Source organism: Oncorhynchus nerka, linkage group LG20, assembly GCF_034236695.1.
Source record: "Oncorhynchus nerka isolate Pitt River linkage group LG20, Oner_Uvic_2.0, whole genome shotgun sequence".
NCBI lineage: Eukaryota > Metazoa > Chordata > Actinopteri > Salmoniformes > Salmonidae > Oncorhynchus > Oncorhynchus nerka.
In genome coordinates, this window is record NC_088415.1 from 35,325,017 (window position 1) to 35,344,315 (window position 19,299).

The 19,299-nt window shown below is 41.5% G+C and overlaps 1 protein-coding gene across 1 annotated transcript; it reads right to left on the reverse strand.

Moving 5' to 3' along the window:
- Positions 1 to 6,793: 6,793 nt before the first annotated feature.
- On the reverse strand, positions 6,794 to 17,918 carry LOC115102360 (testis-specific Y-encoded-like protein 2). The gene is made up of 7 exons (XM_029622250.2): positions 16,246 to 17,918; positions 15,992 to 16,069; positions 15,779 to 15,890; positions 11,459 to 11,613; positions 11,090 to 11,166; positions 9,829 to 10,004; positions 6,794 to 9,095 (listed from the first exon to the last, which is right to left on the reverse strand). Exons 1-7 carry the CDS (start codon positions 17,131 to 17,133, stop codon positions 8,947 to 8,949), a joined length of 1,635 nt encoding a protein of 544 aa, XP_029478110.1. The 5' UTR covers positions 17,134 to 17,918; the 3' UTR covers positions 6,794 to 8,946.
- Between the last annotated feature and the right edge of the window lie 1,381 nt (positions 17,919 to 19,299).

Consider the following 19,299-nt stretch of genomic DNA (forward strand, 5'->3'; position numbering starts at 1 on the left):
ATTAACTTGAATTCTAAATTATGAAAATACATTAAATTCTAAAATGTTATTATATCACATTAAATTGATTTAGAGATGAAAATACAATTTCAGGCTATTATTTCAAATGATATACTGTACATTGCCACTATATACAGTACTTTCCCATCTGTACAACTAGGCTAATGTGTTCTACACCTTGGTTGTGCATCTACAATAGCCTACATTCCGATGTCACCGTAAATTGAGGCCCTGTGCTGTGCCCTGAAAGATGTCTCCATCTCAGAGCTGTTTAGCTCCACATGAGAGCCAGAAGAGTCCTACAGATTCATAAGATTCCTGATGGACCGACTCCTGGGCTCACGACAACGGTCACAAAGTAACCAGGAGGGGGATTTTTTAAAGAAGACATTCATTCTATCAAACCAGCTCTATGCCTGAAATTACCAAGCACCGTTTTCCTCTCTCCACCATTGGTTTTGTGGAAAGCTGGCAAATCAGACATACAGAAGATGAAAAGGCACAGGGATGTAATCAGATATGTAGCTTAAGGCCAGGATTTAACCGATTCAGACGGTGTGTTTGATTTGCACATCAGTGTGTCATGGGTGGAGGGAGACAAATCAGTTCCTTGATTTAGACATTTAGACAGTGCCATTGTATATGCCGAATAAGATGTCAATCGTATGCACTCTCTGTTCCGAAGGGTGCTGCGTTTCATTCAGGGCAATGTTCCCTTCCATCTGGCCTTGTTCCCTCCACAGGTTGGCACACTTGGAAGCTGCATTTATTTACACTCTCACTCATCCCCATTGTTCTGGCTGGCTCATCGGGCAGGAGAGACCTTTGGGTTACTTTCATGTAAAGTACATCTAGGTTAGGAGTGAGCAATGAGGTCTTTGTGTTATTTTTTTTCTCTTGCTTTCTGTGGGAGGCATCCTTCTCTTTCCAGCTGAGGAAATGTGTCATGAGTCAGCGCTGAGCTCGGGTTTCCGTACTACGTACTCTGTACCCCGAGCAGCCATAGACACCGTCACACTGACCGGCTCCCACTGCTTTACAGGGCACCAATAACGTCACTGATATGGCTTTTTAATGGTCTTATCGGCCCCGTGCCCACCCACTATTGCCTAAACCCGCTGAGTGCGATAGTTTAGCTCTATTGTTCACCACCACCACTTTCATAGTGGGAATTATGTTTTTACCTTCTGTGAATGTCCACAGGAAGACCTTTTTCGATTTGCTCTGATTTGAAAGGACACTTCTGCGATATGATTCAATGGAAGAGCAGGTTCTGCCATAATTCGTAAAACACATGATCAAAAGAGACTTGCTGTACAACAATTCCACATCTCAAGTACATAAGACGGTCTCCCATTGTAGGCAGTCTCTTACAAAAGTAGGAGTACATCTGCAAACACAACACGTACGACGTGGCCCATCTGTGTACATGTACTGGATTCGTAGTCTGTCTGTCTCTGGACCTCTCCATCTGACCCTCAGGTAATGTGCCATGTGATTACTATGGAATTGAAAAACCTTGTAAGACAGACAGCCCACAGAGCCTCAAGCAGCACCTCTTACCCTGAGAGGGGGCGAGATACATCAATCAAAACAACATGTCCAAGGACAAAAGCAAGGCCCTAAGAGGGAGTAAATCCTGTTATTACACTGACGGATGGTGTGAATATGAACCAGATTTATTTTCTGAAGGACGATATTTTATTCGTGTTTTTATCATTTCGGACTGTTCAGAATATTCACACCAACAGGAGCTACACACTTGGCAGAATGCAAAAGAATAAAAGGTGTTTTGCCTAGAAGAAGAAAAAATACCCTTCAAACAAAAGTAAAATGACAATTAGATGGTAGGGGAGCAGGTGCTGTAAGTGACATGCAAACGCTGCATGCTAACAAGTTATGAAAACATCCCTGACATGAAGAGCGCATAAATGACGCTCAAAACATTTCAGTCAATATTGGAACTGGAAGCTGGGTTGTTCTAGGTTTCCACGGTGAAGGAAGGCGGCAGCTTCCCTCTCTGAAGCTGTCTTTCTGCACATGTACGGCCGGCGCTATGACATGTGTTCACCAAGCCGTAGCCAGCCATTCAGTCATCATCTGCACAGAAGACAACACTGGCACCCTCCCTCACTATAAAATGCAGCTGGGTGACTAGACAGCTGATTTAGAATCATTCATTTTAAAGGAAAAACAATACGGGGGGGTGAAGGATATTGAAAAATGCTACAGGGATGAGTAATGTACAGTGCATCTGTCTTGGGAGATACATCTGTCACCACTTCGGTAAGAGCAGAATGGATGAGCGTGCTAAGTCTCATTAAATATGGATTCTCTATGGCAGATTTTTGGGCAATAAAGGGTTTGAAGGGACTGTTATTTTTGAACAGTCATTAAAATCTCCACTTCTTCTCCATCTTTTCCTGGTGGGACCATAATCACCTCCCATGTTTGTCTTTCTCTTCTTCCATTTGGAGAGTGGAGATCCACTTTGTGAAGTCAGTCAAGCTGTTGAAATGAGAACCGCGCTCACTTGCATACACACAAGACACCAGACATACTCAGTCAGATTCTCAAACAATATTGAGCAGTAGGCACACATAAGCATATTCCACTTCAATCAGCTCTCTTCTCATCTACTTCCATTCAATTGAAAATCAACCAATTATTCCTGGGTAATAACGTCTCTGTCTCTCTCCAATCATCCCTCCCCAGGGGTTTCATTGTTATGGCGAGACCATAGACCTTGCTTTGTAATTTGCGTAAATTCATTGCCCTCCAACAGAAATCAGTGAGGGCAAACTAAGGAGATATTGTGGTACAAAGATGCTTCTTTCTTTGTGTACTACAGCCTGTGGTGTGCACAGCATGTACTGTAGGAGGCTGTTAAGCCTATGTGTGTGTCTGTGTGCATTTACATTTTATTTAACTAGGCAAGGCAGTTAAGAACAAATTCTTCTTTACAACAACCCCGGCCAAACCCTAAACCGAACGATGCTGGGCCATGTGTGCGCCATCCTATGGAACTCCCAATCACGGCCGGTTGTGATACAGCCTGGAATCGAACCAGGGTCTGTAGTGACACCTCTAGCATTGAGATGCAGTGCCTTTGACCGCTGCGCCACTCAGACCACTGCGCCACTATGTATGCATGCATGTAAGTGTGTGTGCAGGCGTGTGTGTGTGTGTGTGTACAGTCGTGGCCACAAGTTTTGAGAATGACATAAATATTAATTGCCACAAAGTTTGCTGCTTCAGTGTCTTTAGATATTTTTGGCAGATGTTACTATGGAATACTGAAGTATAATTACAAGCATTTCATACATGTCAATGGATTTTATTGACAATTACATGAAGTTGATGCAAAGAGTCAATATTTGCAGTGTTGACCCTTCTTTTTCAAGACCTCTGCAATCCGCCCTGGCATGCTGTCAATTAACTTCTGGGCCACATCCTGACTGATGGCAGCCCATTCTTGCATAATCAATGCTTGGAGTTTGTCAGAATGTGGGTTTTTGTTTGTCCACCTGCCTCTTGAGGATTGACCACAAGTTCTCAATGGGATTAAGGTCAGGGGAGTTTCCTGGCCATGGTCCCTAATATTGATGTTTTGTTCCCCGAGCCACTTAGTTATCACTTTTGCCTTATGGCAAGGTGCTCCATCATGCTGGAAAAGGCATTGTTCGTCACCAAACTGTTCCTGGATGGTTGGGAGAAGTTACTCTCAGAGGATGTGTTGGTACCATACTTTATTCATGGCTGTGTTCTTAGGCAAAATTGTGAGTGAGCCCACTCCCTTGGCTGAGAAGCAACCCCACACAAGAATGGTCTTAGGATGCTTTACTGTTGGCATGACACAGGACTGATGGAAGCGCTCACCTTGTCTTTTCCGGACAAGCTTTTTTTCCGCACTCACACCTGCCTGCTGCCATTCCTGAGCAAGCTCTGTACTGGTGGTGCCCCGATCCCGCAGCTGAAGTAACTTTAGGAGACGGTCCTGGTGATTGCTGTACTTTCTTGGGCGCCCTGAAGCCGTCTTCACAACAATTGAACCACTCTCCTTGAAGTTCTTGATGATCCGATAAATGGTTGATTTAGGTGCAATCTTACTGGCAGCAATATCCTTGCCTGTGAAGCCCTTTGTGTGCAAAGAAATGATGATAGCACGTGTTTCCTTGCAAGTAACCATGGTTGAAAGAAGAACAACAATGATTCCAACACCACTTTCCTTTTGAAGCTTCCAGTCTGTTATTCGAACTCAATCAGCATGACAGAGTGATCTCAGCCTTGTCCTTGTTAACACTCACACCTGTGTTAATGAGAGAATCACTGACATAATGTCAGCTGGTCCTTTTGTGGCAGGGCTGTGAAATGCAGTGGAAATGTTTTCTGGGGATTCAGTTAATTTGCATGGCAAAGAGGGACTTTGCAATTAATTGCAATTCATTTGATCACTCTTCATAACATTCTGGAGTATATGCAAATTGCCATCATACAAACTGAGGCAGCAGACTGTGAAAATGAATATTTGTGTCATTCTCAAAAGTTTTGGCCACGACTGTACAAGCATATGTGTGGTGGGGGGTGCTCACACATCATTCTAGTGAGATCATGCCTCCCTCTCTCTCTTTGACGAGGCAGAGCTGAGTAGTCACCATGCTCTCTAGGATCTTTCAGATAACAGTCATCCATCTGATGTGCATATCTGTCAGGACCTGGGAGGCCAGGCTGAGGCTAATCAGTCCAATCATCTATCTCTCTCCACTCTTCGTCTCCCACGCTCCTTCTTGCTCTCTATTCTCACTCCCTCGCTCTTCCTCCACACCTTCTCTTGCTCAGTGGAACTTCTCGTAACTTATCTTACTCACCACAAGCATAGTACATACTATGACAGGTGGTGACACACATGCACACACACAAACATGCATACACATTGTCAAGTAGCTGGTATTTCCCAGGCACCATGTTGTACTAAGATGCAAAGATGATTTACGGATCATGGTTGAGCCTATCCCGTCACACATGCTGGGGGTCGTCTTTGGACAAGGCTCACTACAAGTGCCTGATGAGTTCAGTAACGTTCCTGATAAAACCAGAGAAGGTAGACGTCAGACTTACTGTATCTAACAGGGAGATGTGTGTAATCACACTGACTTGACCCCAGCTGGAATCTAACAAAGCTTTATCTTCTGTCACTCATTATGAAACAGTCTTAACCTATGGTGCTGCAACCACAAGCTCCAACACGTCTCTGGATAACATGGTTGTCTGCATTCCGTATGTCTGTTTACCATGATCAATATTGTGGAAACCACCTCCATAATTAACTTGTACACAGAAATGCATATGTGGTTTTTGCACTAGAGCCCATGAGGTGGTACAGTAATCCACTGGTCTGAATACAAGTGGGCAGAGCTGAAACAAGATGAGGCTGAGAAAGTGTTTGTCATTGTGTGATCATTTGATGGCGTCTGTATGCTGTTTTTCCCAGAGCTATTAGTAGGTGCCCCTCCTAGACAGCATGTCTCGTATGTTCTGGAGCTAACAGGACAGGTTTTTGCTAGTTGAATATTTATAATTGTGCATTAAAAAAGGAATCAAGGGTTTAAGTGTACCATTGCCGCTGCTCCTTTGTCCGGGCCTGTCCAAAAATGTCCACCTTGAGGCTATTTTCAGAGCTAGCATGCGAATCCACATTTCTAAATTATATCACATACTGGCACCTGCGTCATATCTGAACTGGGATACAGGTTGACATCTAAACCATAAATTATACACCGATAATGTTGGGTGTCTTCCAAGCCCCTTTGCCTGTTCACATAAGAATTGGCCAACCTAAACATATTGTGAATACAATGTCTTTGCTGTCATAATGTCAAAGTCAGTTGTCATTTGGGAATCTCATCTTGCGTATCAATCTCTTTCATGCTGAGATCCACTGTATTAAACATACTTAATCATTGGGCAAAGAAAGGTAAGCTCAGGGATGCAGTTACCTTGGATACACAGTAGGCCTTTGTTTCCAAGTCAAAGTACCATTTGTTCAATCATTTTTACCAAATTGACTGTACCCATCATTTGGGTTACAAAAGCAGTTCAGAGTAGCGATACCAATTATCCTTGCTTTTGTATACTGCCATCTTCTGGTTTGGCAATATATTCCATCCAGAACATTGCATTTCCCGAACAACTTTCATAGGTAGTCAATTATTTGAGGTCTGGTCAAAGTTCCTAGGTGGCAAAGGTCCAGAGGAATATTGTAATTTATCATCATAGTAACCCCCACCAAGCAACCTATTTAACCCAAACTGTTCAAACCCCCACTTGTTGGCAGATATAAAATAATGACAATTTTAGCTAAATTCCTGCAATTCTACACATTGCCATGTCTTGTGTGTGTTCATGATACCTGAGTGACTCAACAAAATCAAATTGGGGGGAGGGTCGAGGCCCCTGGGCACAATATCTGGCCATAATAACTACAACCTAACTTACCTACCAGACTGGAATCAGCTCCATGATAAACTGGAATTCTCTGACACATATAGCTCTCTAAAAAGGTCTATCAGTGAATGACTGCCATTACAATAACAAATTCTGAAATTGCACCGTGTGCATTCTATTATAACTCAACAGCAGTAAGTGGAACTGGACTGAGTTCCTAAAAAGTTCAGATCCATATTGAACCAGGTCACAGTCTACCAGTGAAGTATGGCTAGTACAGGCTATGATTGTGTCACCCTAACAAATTTCTAATATCAACATTTAAACAATTAAAAACAGTAAGCAAAAATAAATAACTTGCTATTTAATTAAGTCTGATTCAAAATGTGGACATCTTAAAAAACTAAAACATTTTTTTCAAAACTACAGCATACTATAAAATTCAGCACACAAAATATAACTTTCTGTTAATGTACACTATATTTCAAATTCCAGATGGTTACAGATAACGATTTAAGCTTAACAGATCTGAACTCTGCAAAAAAGGTCAACTTTAAATATGTACATGCCAATGCCATCAGTTTGTGTGGAAAAGAAATAACAAAAGCACTAGTATTGTTACAGTAGTTTAAGAGCAACCCGTGGCTACAGTTATGCTACTTCGTCAGACCACTCAATGCAAATATTCGCTCTGGACAGCACACCATTCAAACATCATCGTGACTTAACTTTACTTAATGCAAAAAAATATATATACTTATGCCAGTTTCTAAAAGATAAAAACATTGCAACAAGCTCAAAATATTACAATTCATGACAAAATGTTGGATTTCACACATCTCAATCAATTTGTTAAAATATATTTAAAGATGGAATCCGGAGTAGTGGGAAACCGCACCACTGGCTGAGGAGCAGTAAAGCATTGCAGTACATATTGTGCTCTTCAATCGCGCTTTGCAATGACATCAGAGGGGGAAGTGTTATTTGCAGTAACTTCTTTGTTGTAATATTGCAAACGGACGTGGCTGTGTCGCTATGCAGGATTCCAGCTTTAAAATTATTTAAATGAATTCACTGACTAGAAAATATGGGAATATGGATGTAGAGCTACACACTAAGTTTATGATAGAAACAAGGGAATATGGGTGTAGAGCTACACACTAAGTTTATGATAGAAACAAGGGAATATGGGTGTAGAGCTACACACTAAGTTTATGATAGAAACAAGGGAATATGGGTGTAGAGCTACACACTAAGTTTATGATAGAAACAAGGGAATATGGGTGTAGAGCTACACACTAAGTTTATGATAGAAACATGGGAATATGGGTGTAGAGCTACACACTAAGTTTATGATAGAAAAGGCAAAACACTGGTGACACATTACCTATATTTACCTTAAACTAACAAACTGTAGAATAAACTTATTTACACAGATACACCCAAACAATGCCAGGTGTGTAAGAAAACCTTATACGGTCCCTAAAATAAATCAGTTTCCTTCCATGAAAACACCCACGACTAGGTCATCCCTGAGAACAAGATTTGGTTCAGTACGAAGTGCATCCGAGACAATGTTTTGTAAATGATTACAACAAAATAAAATCACCTTTTTACTTTGTCAAAGATCAGATTTACAATAGGAAAAGTTCAAGACATGATCACTGATACCGGTCAGTAAAATATCTAGATTGTTTTATAGAATTACTTGCAACAAGAGATGCTCTCAAATTTTCGCAGTCTCAAACCTCATTTAATATGATTGTATTAGTTCTTCCCATTTTGTGTTAAGTAGCCCTATCAACAAGAGTGAATGACTCAAGAACGAATACCTTTTACGATGCAGAATTAAGATATATAGGCATGGCTCCTTAGATTCTTTATTACTGGGATCTAAATTCTAAACAAAAATCAAAACATACGGGTTGTTCGACGAAATGAGTTCCTTTTGCATCCCTTTGATACTTTAAGTAGAAATTGTGCACAAATGCAGGTGAGCTGGTTCGATTCTTTTTGGCAATTTTCTAGAGTTTTGTGGCAGAAAACTATACGGGTTGAGCATAACATGTCTATCTATGGGTAACAAGGTTGACACTAGAAATGTTTTAACAATTTTATTTTTTGAGGTGAAGCTCGCATTCAAATTGCCCCTCCCTGTTGCACAAGACAAGCTTCCATTTCTCCCTGTTAACAGGGATTTTATGGCTAATTGAAGAAAATCATCAACCCACTTTACAGGCACCTCCTATAGTCTTGAAATGGGAAAACATGTTTTTTTAACATGTGCTCTTTATGACAGAATGTTAAAGGTGAAACAAAGTTTTTTTTCTTCGACCAAGTTAAAGTACTCAAAAGGTGGACTGACCAAGAGGTCAAAACATTGTGTCTCTGCTTTTTTAATTTGCCCTGATTATTAAAAAGGCAATGAGGAACTTAGAATGGATTAATAATTTAGATTTTGTGCATAATAAGAAAAAAGGAAACTGGGAAAAATGAACAATCTTAGCACTTGTCCGCTTCTTCGTCCACCTCAATATCCTCCTCGTCATCTTGGTCTCGAACCTCGCGACCTCGTGATTCATCCACCTCTTCATCCTTCTCTCCGTACGAGTCCTCATCCTCTCTGGCCTCCTGGCCGCTGTCATCAGACACTAGAGAATGGAGATGATCAGACCTTTTATAATGGGTTTCCCACTTTGAGCAAATGGAGTGATTGGCACAGGATAAACAGGGATTTAACAATGGATTATGGTGAATGTTGAAAAGGAGTAGGAATATAATTGTGTGGTACAATTGGTCAAAACTGTTGATTTTGGTTCCCCCGGCAATAAAATGTGTGAGAATGGTAAAAACAGTAAGTGGTGGATTGAAGTATCAGGTAACCAAAATGTATAAACAATGAACACCTTAACACAGTAAACCTTTTTTAAACTTCCAATGACCGTACATTTAAATAAGGGGTATTTTTACAAAGTCTTTGGGTCTACTGGATTTGGCAGATCAGTGTGAATAAGCTGCTGAGTTTGCATGTAAAAATCAGTCTTCCTGAACCATTGGAATACATAGACTTTCATCCAAACAATGACTTCATGTTCTGAACTGAGCTGCAAAGCTGACCAGCAGAGCCAACAAACTTCCACATGCTATGTGGTTCTCATAACATTTCTGCTTGTGGAAAATGTCTTACAGTCTCTCCGTCACCATCCTCCTGTGGGCTTTTTCATCTGATTCTCAATGCATATCCGCTGTCTATTCAGTTTCACCTGCTTACTCTTACAGGGACATCTTGCTATACACTTATACACATTTCTCAGGAGGTAGAGGTAAACCAGCAGACAGTGTGGCCCTAAAGCACTAGAATCAGGTCCATTAGTCTTCTCTAACCTGCATCTTGGCCCCGATGCACCTCGTCCTCATCTTCATCTTCATCCTCCTCTTCCCTGCTATGACCTCGTCCAGGCTTAGCCTGCTCTTCAGCCTGGTCTTCGTCATCATCCGAGTCGGAGATCACCACACAATCATCCCTGTTGCTGTTGTCAGCTGGCTTGGGCCCACTGGTGCTGTTGGAACCAGATGTTGTGGTCAGGGATGTTAACAGTACGAGAGTAGCTCTACAAAAAGCTGCTACTGGAGTGAAGTGCTTTTGTCAGCCCAGTCATTGTGCAACAAATAACAATTCTAAAAGAATTTGCCTGTTAAACCGTTTTGATCACCACTATTTCTCAATCTCAACAAGTTTGCCTCATTCGCCATTCGAGTGCATATAAAGCAAACGGTAGGCAGCCTATCAGTGCTTCACCCACCACTTTGCAATATGAGCTTGATGCAGTATAATTGTTTGAAACCTGAAAATATGACTTTACTTCAAATAATGAGGCATGTCTTAATTTGCTTCAAAGAAGCCTTGCCAAAATCCATCCACAGAAACATGGAGGCAATTATTTTATTAAGATTTCCTCATGCCATTAACCAGCATTTCTCTCCTGTTCTATTGGTTTTCATGTCAACTTTCTTTCATTGTCCAGAAGCCAAAGGCACCATCCCAGTCATATTAGCAACCAATCATAGTTGTTGCTATTGGATTCCCTCTCTTTCCATGTTTCTAACAGAGATGTTGATCTCTGTCATATGGAACCGCTCACATCAGGTGTGCTGTTAAGAACTGTGTTTGACTGCGACTTACATTCTGGTGAAAGTTTGAAAATGGTGTTTTATTAGCCGCTTCATTACAGGAAGTGCATGTTCAATAATAGGCTATAGCCTTTTGACGAAGATGATCAAGCTCTTAATGAAATATGCCTGTTCCTTCTATGCATCTAGCCCAGTGGTATGCATGCATAGTATTTTCTGTTGGTCAGTAATTTTACTGTTTGGAAAAAATCTAACAGTTTGTTGACCAGATAATGGGGATCGGTTAGTCGGCAGCAAAATGGACTGAAATTTGCATCCCTAGTTGTGATAGTTAGGACAATCAAGAGACCTGACATGTCCTGTTTTTGTTTATACACAAAATGCTTTCTAATAAAAGTGTTTGGTATCATTTTAGGCTACATTACGGCATATATTAAAGTGGTAATAGCATCATGGAGATGGAACAGTCCTTGAACTTAGTTCCACAAGAAGAGGTTTTGTTGGGAAGCTTTACCTGCCATTCTGCCTGGGTTCCCACAGTGGAGTCAGGTAATATCTCAGAGGGTTTCTGAAAAGGTCATCCTTCAGTATCTATAGATTCACACAGAACAACAGTGTGTTGGAATAGTGGAGTAACGTTGAGTGTTCGAGCCTAAAATAATGGCAGTCGTGTGGTCACCAGTGGAACTGTGCAATGGGTGGCAAATAGCCTAGCGGCTAAGAGCGTTGGGCCAGTAACCGAAAGTTTGCTGGTTGGATTCACTGAGCCGACTAGGTGAAAAATCTGTTGACTAAAATGTTGAATGTGTGTGCTGGATTACTTCATGCATGTCAGACTGTGCACCAGCTCACAACCTATGCCAAGCAGTGAGCATGCTGTTACCTGTGCTATATCGTCCCGGCCAGGGCTGGTGTGGTCGCTGAACCAGCTGAAGAAGGTCTGGTAGATGCCACGTCTCGATCTCCTGGGTTCACTGTGGAGCGTCAGATTCTGCCCGCGGTACCACAGGATGGGGTCAGAGAAAGACACTGGAGTTCCTGTAAGAGGACATGAAACAGGGGAAGGATATTGTCATTATTGGCCTCATTTACACCTAGACCCAGATTACACCTGCGTTGACATGGGAGTCTTGTCCTGTCAATATTTTCCCCATACTGTCAGTGTCCCACAACAGTTCCATGACCTCGACAACTTTCCCGTCCCAATATAAAATTACTCCAGTCCCGTGCTCCTTTTAACATGCAGAAATAACTTCCGTTAGCTGCTCGTCTGTCACTCCCTGCTGAGTGTGTTTTAACAGACTTTCAGCACGCTTTTGGTGAAGGGCACTACATGCTCGGGACTGACACATGACTGATTATTGGCTGAAAGAAATTGATAGTAAGAAGATTGAAGGAGCTGTTTTGATAAGACTCCATGCAGCTTTTGATGTCATTGATCATAACCCATTGCTGAAAACATGTTGGGGGTTATGGATTTGCATCCTCTGCCTCACTATGGTCTGAGAGTTACCCCTCGAATAGAACAGAGGGTTATTGTTAATGGAAGCCTCTCTCATGCAAATTCAGTTGTGTGGTGTACCGCACTGCAGCCGGCTAGGGCAGTGGTGTAAAGTACTAAAGTAAAAACACTTTAAAGCCGGATAGCAAGTTGTCATGGTCAAAACATATAGATTCAAATGGTTGCTAAAATGGGAAGAGGTCTGTCCATGATAGGGCGTCGCTCTGCCTTCTTGACATCTTAGTCGACCAGACAGGTCGTACGGGCCCTAGTTTCGTCAAACCTGGACTACTGCCCAGCTGTGTAATTCAAAGGAAATGTGCGGCAAAAGACATCGATGAATGTCAGTTGGTCCAGTGCAATGCACTTAGATGTACATGGAGGGAAAGTGTCAGTAACATGCATACCAGTCTCGCCTGGCTCAAAGTTGAGGAGAGTGACTGCATCACGATTGGTTCTCGTTTCAGTATATTAGGCATATGTCACGAGTCTATACTTCACAGGAGCCATTTGAATGTACATTTATATTTATTTATCAAAATGCATTTTGGCAGAAATGCCTTCTGGAACATGTAAGGCACATGAAAGTTCACATTTGTATGCCATGTGTAAATACAAATATATATTTTAATTACGAGCCTAGTTGATTTAGCCACACAAAGACAGTAACCTTGCCGCTATCCATGATTGGCTGAGATAATGAGTGGGCTGGACATGCCGAGAGAGGAGTTCGGATTGGACTGCCATGTAGCTCGCTTTTGTTTATTTGAGCTGGTCAGTATGTTTTTTATTTAACTAGGCAAGTCAGTTAAGAACAAATTCTTAATTTCAATGACTGCCTAAGAACAGTGGGTTAACTTCCTTGTTCAGGGGCAGAAGGACAGATTTTTACCTTTGCTAGCTAGCATTAAACTTGTGTAGATAATCCTGTCTAACACAGCTTCTTTTTTTTTTTTAAGATATCGCATAGTAGAACTGCATTAGAGTTTCTCTCCACTTTCTGGAGGACCAAGTTTTGAAATCAGTGGAATTAGAGTATGATAGCTAAGGAGATGGAGAACACAGTCGTCTCCGGATTACAAACTAAGATGAACCATGGCATCCGCAAGAGAACGGGAGAAGAATCCGTCCATGTATATGGGTAAGATAGTCTAGCTAGCTACATTTTCAGATATGACACATTCCTAATTTTGTCAAAGTCATTTTCATTTCAAGTTAGTGTACTGTTAGCTACACATTACGTGTATGATCTGTGTAGTAATATTATTTGTATCTCAGAGCCTTTGCTTTGCTAGTTATAGTCTAATGTTAGCCAGCTAACATTTAACCTGGTTAGTTAGCTACCTGCAGATTCATGATAGGTAGTAACTAGAGGTCGACCGATTTAATTAGGGCCGATTTCAAGTTCTCATAACAATCGGTAATCTGCTTTTTGGACGCCGATTATGGCCGATTACACGATGAAACTGCATGGCAGGCTGACTACCTGTTACGCGAATGCAGCATCAAAAGGACCTTGTGGCTGCAAGGAGCCAAGGTAAGTTGCTAACATTAAACTTCTCATAAAACATTTTTTAAAAAACACATGGTTGATGATATTACTAGGTTAACTAGCTTGTCCTGCGTTGCATATAATCAATGCGGTGCCTGTTAATTTATCATCGATTCACAGCCTACTTCAATGTCGCCAAATGGATGATGCTTTAACAAAGGCGGATTCGCGGGGAAGAAAAGCACCTAGCCATAAACATCAATGGCCTTCTTAAAATCAATACACAGAAGTACATATTTTTGTATCTGCATATTTAGTTAAAATAAATTAATGTTAGCAGGAAATATTAACTAGGGAAATTGTGTCACTTCTCTTGCATTCAGTGCAAGCAGAGTCAGGGTATATACAACAGTTTGGGCCGCCTGGCTAGATGAACTAATTTGCCAGAATTTTACATAATTATGACACAACATTGAAGGTTGTGCAATGTAACAGCAATATTTAGACTTAGGGTTGCCACCCATTTGATAAAATATGGAACGGTTCCGTATTTCACTGAAAGAATAAACATTTTGTTTTCGAAATGATAGTTTCCGGATGACCATATTAATAAGCAAAGGCTCGTATTGCTGTGTTTATTATATGTCTATGATTTGATAGCGCAGTCTGAGCGGTGGTAGGATGCAGCATGCTCCTAAGCATTAATTCAAACAGCACTTTACTGTGTTTGCAAGCAGTTCTTAGCAATAGTTGAAGCACAGCGCTGTTTATGACTTTAAGCCTATCAACTTCCGAGATTAGGCTGGCAATACTAAAGTGCCTATAAGAACATCCAATAGCCAAAGGTATATGAAATACAAATAGTAGAGAGAAATAGTCGACGAATCATAATTCCTATAATAACCACAACCTAAAACTTCTTAACTGGGAATATTGAAGAACTGGGAATCTTGAACCACCAGCTTTCATATGGTCTCATGTTCTCATGCACTTTTACTTCTCCAACACTGTGTTTTTGCATTATTTAAACCAAATTGAACATGTTTCATTATTTTATTTGAGACTAAATGGATTTTATTTATATATTATATTAAGTTATAATTTTAAAAAAGTGTTCATTCAGTGTTGTAATTGTCATTATTACAAATACATATATAAAAAAAATCATCTGATTAATCGGTTACTGCTTTTTTTGGTCCTTCAATAGAATGTTAATGTCACCGCGACAGCTGTTGATAGACGTAGCTGGTAAATTCACTCTGGCTATCTATTCCGATTTCAAGCACTCATCGGAGTGTGCCAGAGCGCAGAATAAAGGACAAATTTACAAACGCTCAACACCCTTTTAAAATGGCCGATGTCAGTAAACGTTGAAAAATATATATATATATATATAATAATATTTTGATGCCAGAAGCACAGTTGCAGTCACCAACACTCTGGATAACAAACACAGCATATCCAGCCCCACAAGGGCAAGTAAAATGGTCAGAGTGAGCTGTTCTTGCATTCGTGTCTGGAAGTAGCTATCAAGCTAGCCAAAGTTAACCAGTTAGGTTGGGTGCTTGACTGCTGTTAGTACACAAAGCACAGCTCAACCCTTAAAGAGATGGGTGTGGCTAAAGCGTAAGAGTGTGTGAACGATGCTGAATGGTTGTAGACAAAGAGCTCTCCAGTAGGTTTATCAACTTTCAAAGCAGAATTACTTTCCCATTGTTCCCCAACTGTAGTGTTTTATCCAATGTAAAAAATACAATTTCAAATTTTGCTACACAAGACCAAATCGAGCCAGTCGGTCACAAATACCAAAATTGTACATTTTAAAAAGTGATTGAGGACTGAAGAACACGTGTTACTATAGTAGGGGTAGAGAGAAAAAAAAGAAAAAAACTCAACGATGTCATCCTAAAACTGCTTACAACACAAATAACTGTTTGTTCCTCAACTGTAAATAATTCCTGCACTGCCCGTCCCTGTAGACTATTGATCCTGTTCGGTCCTGTCCCAAACTTGACCCCCATTCCTGCCAGAATCCCACGGTAGTCCTGTTCTTGTGTTAACCTGTCCAATGTCTAAATGTTGCATCCTAAAGTCTCTGTTTAGAGATGGTGACTCAATTTGCCCTTATATTCAAATTGTTGTGCACCAGCCGGGTCCGTTTACGTAAGAGATGACAAGCAAGATAGATATGAACTGGATCTGTCACTCACCTCCCATTCCAAGGTGGAGCTCCTTCACTATGATGACGTTTTGGAAGTAAGGGTTCTGCCTGAAGTGGAACCCAATTCTGTAGCCAAGCTTGTTGTTTTTGAAGGATTCAATCTACGTAGGAGACAAAACATTTTAAATTCAGGGGAGCAATAGGTTATTTATTCTGAAGAATATAAAGATTCATTACATTTTCACTGGGAATATTTAATTACTTCAAGGTTGGTCATGTAACTGAGAGCGTCTTCATCGGTTTCGTCGATGTGAGCAGAGAGATGAGGGTGGTTCAACAACTGAGCTTTGAGTCAAGAGAAAAATAAATGTGACATACCTACACACTCACCAACATATACAGTGTCTATGCACATAATTCACAGGCACATGAATTGGGACCACGAGGGTAATTTGTTGCCATCTGGAAAAGTGTGTGTGTCACTGTGTGCGTTTGTAAGAGTATTCAAAAGGATACTGCCGTGACCCAGAAGTCGGGGATGGCTTGTGTGATTGAGCTGCGCTGGTCCAGGTGTGGACGGCGCTGGCAGCTCATCTTCAGCTCTAACCGCTGGTGGAGCCACGCACCTTTCTTCTCCAGAGTATCCAGCCTCATCTGTACCTGTGCTAGAAGGGACAATGATTGTCGGATCTCTGGGGCCATCTTCACTGATACTATGGCGCACTCCCCGTCATCGTCATTATCTGATGGGAATGAGGAACTCTGTGTGGAGGATGATCCAGGTATTGAGTCGTCGTCCTCATCAGGCATGTCCTCAGCATCCTCCCTGTCAACTCCACACAGTGAGGTAGAGCTGTCTGCCGCTGCTGCCTGCGTGTGAAGACCCCTTTCAGGTTTTGCCCGTTCGTTTGAGGACTCATGGTCACCACGCTTAACTTTGTGTCCCAGTCTCTCATGATGTACAACTTTTTTGGAGGAGCAGGAGGTTTGTTTCGCCTCATCTGTTGTTGCTCTTGTGGAACTAGCGAGTGCCTTGGCGGCTGCCATTGCGACCGAATCAGACTGGTCCATTGAAGTTGAGGGTCGGCAATCTCCAGCACTTTCCTCTGTGTCTACTTTCTTTGGATCGCGAGAGACTGGTGCACTCTCCGCGGCGCTGACCTGTGCATCAGCGTCAAGTCCACTCTCGTCATTTCCATTATTCTCTTCCTTGGCTGATACTTTATCGCCATCTTCCCTATTTTTGTTTCCATGAGAATTCGACGTTAATTCACTGGACACGTCGTCGCCCACTCTGGCTAACTTACTAGGAAGCGGGGCCTCACCAGCCTGTTCAGGGGACGGACATCGTTTCTTCAGTGCGGAGACTGCAGACTTTTTGCTGCAGCTCTTTTTTTCGCTCATTTTTGCCAATTAACCTTAGCTTACTAGCTAAAGCAATACACCACAAATGAGTTAGGGGGTTTTGGAATTGCTTGCTTAGATGTAACTGGCTAACGTGTTCGTTGCACAAATTACTAGCTAGTATTTCCTATAAACAGTTAGCGAGCTAGTTTGGCTAGCTACTTGCCCTCCTTTTCCGCGTAAATTTAGCTAGAGGCCTAAAGCGAGTTAGCTTACCTTACGTGTGTCCTTCGTATCACAACACGGCCCCATTCTCTTAAAAGCCAGATAACAATTTAGCAATAGTTGTGCATAATAATAAAGTATTAACGTTATATTGAATAATGTATTGGTTTATAAATCACACAGTCCTGAAATTACTTATTTGTCCTTTCCCTCACTATTTCTTCGTCCGCGATATTTATTACATTCCGGGACAGGAAAACAATTCGCTGATTGGTTAGAGGTCGACGCGCCGAATGCTTTCCACCAATGATTACAACCGGGGTAATGTTTAAGTGTTTGAAGCCCACTTGAGGTATAATAAGACTAGTGCTATTCGGGATCCTTGGGATATCCATATCATAACCCTTAACAATTTTACATTTCAACTAGTCCCAAGGATGCTAGATAGCACGGACACCCGAGTCCGCTTTGTTTTTTTCTTTGTTTTTTCTTAAACTCGTGGGATTGGCTATGTACTTTGCTAAATATGCATTTTGAATATATAATACAACTTCTTTATATATTGAGGTGTAATGTAAAACCTGGACTGCGATATTCTACTGTTGTTTTCAAGGTAATCTACTCACGTTAGCATATGCCAATTCATGGCCCTTCTATGGACCAACATCACATGCGCACTAGCACTCAGTGCGCACAGGGAGCAGGGTTTCAACGAGTTACTACAGCCATAAAGTCAAAGTGGAAATATTATAAAAATTTATGAAAACATAAACTAGCTTCTTGGTCTTAATTTAGCAATGTGGTTAAGGATAGGATTAAGGTTATATTTCAAATCTAATTTTGAGAAATTGTGGAAATAGGCAGCATTTATTTATTTGTGGCAACTAGGGAGCAGCAAGGTTGTTTTTATTTTAACCTTTAAATAGGCAAGTCATTTAAGAACAAATTCTTATAAACAATGACAGCCTACTTGTAAAGCCCCCCTGGCCAAATCCTCCCCTAACCCGGACGACGCTGGGCCAATTGTGCTCCGCCCTATGGGACTCCCGATCACGGCCAGTTGTGATACAGCCCAGGATCGAACCCGGGTCAGTAGTGAAGCCTCTAGCAGTGCCATAAACTGCTGCGCGACTCTGGGTCTAGTTACCTGGGGTCTAGTTGTCACTAGTAACCACAGGCAGACCCTGGCAGTATAGTAAAAAATGTATGAAAACAAACATATTTTTGGTCTTAATTTAAGGTTAGCAGTGTGGTAAAGATTAGAGTCAAGGTTTAAAATCAGATTTTAACAAGAGGAATAGGTAGGGTTTAACCACAATTATGACTTGGTGGCTGTGGCAACTAGTGTAAACCAAGCAGTAGTGACATCATCATGTCATCCAAAAACATGGCAGACATTGGATGACTATAAAATGTTGCTTGATGCTCTCGAACCCAATCCATGTGTTCGAGAGCATCAAAAGGACTGCAAGGCGACTGCCGACTCTCTGATCTACAAATCATCTTTCATCATATCACATCACTCATTATTGTTTGCAGATCAGTCAGTCACAATTTCCCCTTGATACATTCTGGTTTTGATCCTCTCGAACGCGGCCAATATCTTCCATTGGATGTTTTGTGTGGCTGACCCTGTGCTGTTCCCCAGTCGTGTATGTTGTGTGTTGGGCTGGGTACTGTGACAGCAAAAGTCACCAAATTTCCATTGTCTCTGTAGAATGGACCATTAAAGATTACATTGTATTGTGTCTCAGACTCAGCAGCTCCCCAGAGCAGAGCTCGTCTTCTCAGCTAATGCGCAGATACAAAACGCCGCAGACAGAGGCACAAAGTGGCCAAAATAGACCGGGTGAGCTCCCCTTAAACACTGGACTGTTGCACATACTTGTATGTGAGTGAGGGAACAAGAACGGTTATGTGAGTATGTGTCTGACACACTAAGTTTCTCCCCCTCTCTTTTCCAGTCTTCATCCTTTAGCAGTATCACAGATTCCACTATGC

Bases quoted from the DNA above. Each gene is read 5' to 3' on its own strand.
- LOC115102360 (XM_029622250.2), bottom strand. From the start codon at position 17,133: ATGAGCGAAAAAAAGAGCTGCAGCAAAAAGTCTGCAGTCTCCGCACTG. The intron at 11,614-15,778 runs GTGAGTGACAGA...GTCCTCTTACAG, and splicing joins GCTCCACCTTGGAATGGGAG to GAACTCCAGTGTCTTTCTCT. The intron at 9,096-9,828 runs GTTAGAGAAGAC...TCCATTCTCTAG, and splicing joins GCATCGGGGCCAAGATGCAG to TGTCTGATGACAGCGGCCAG.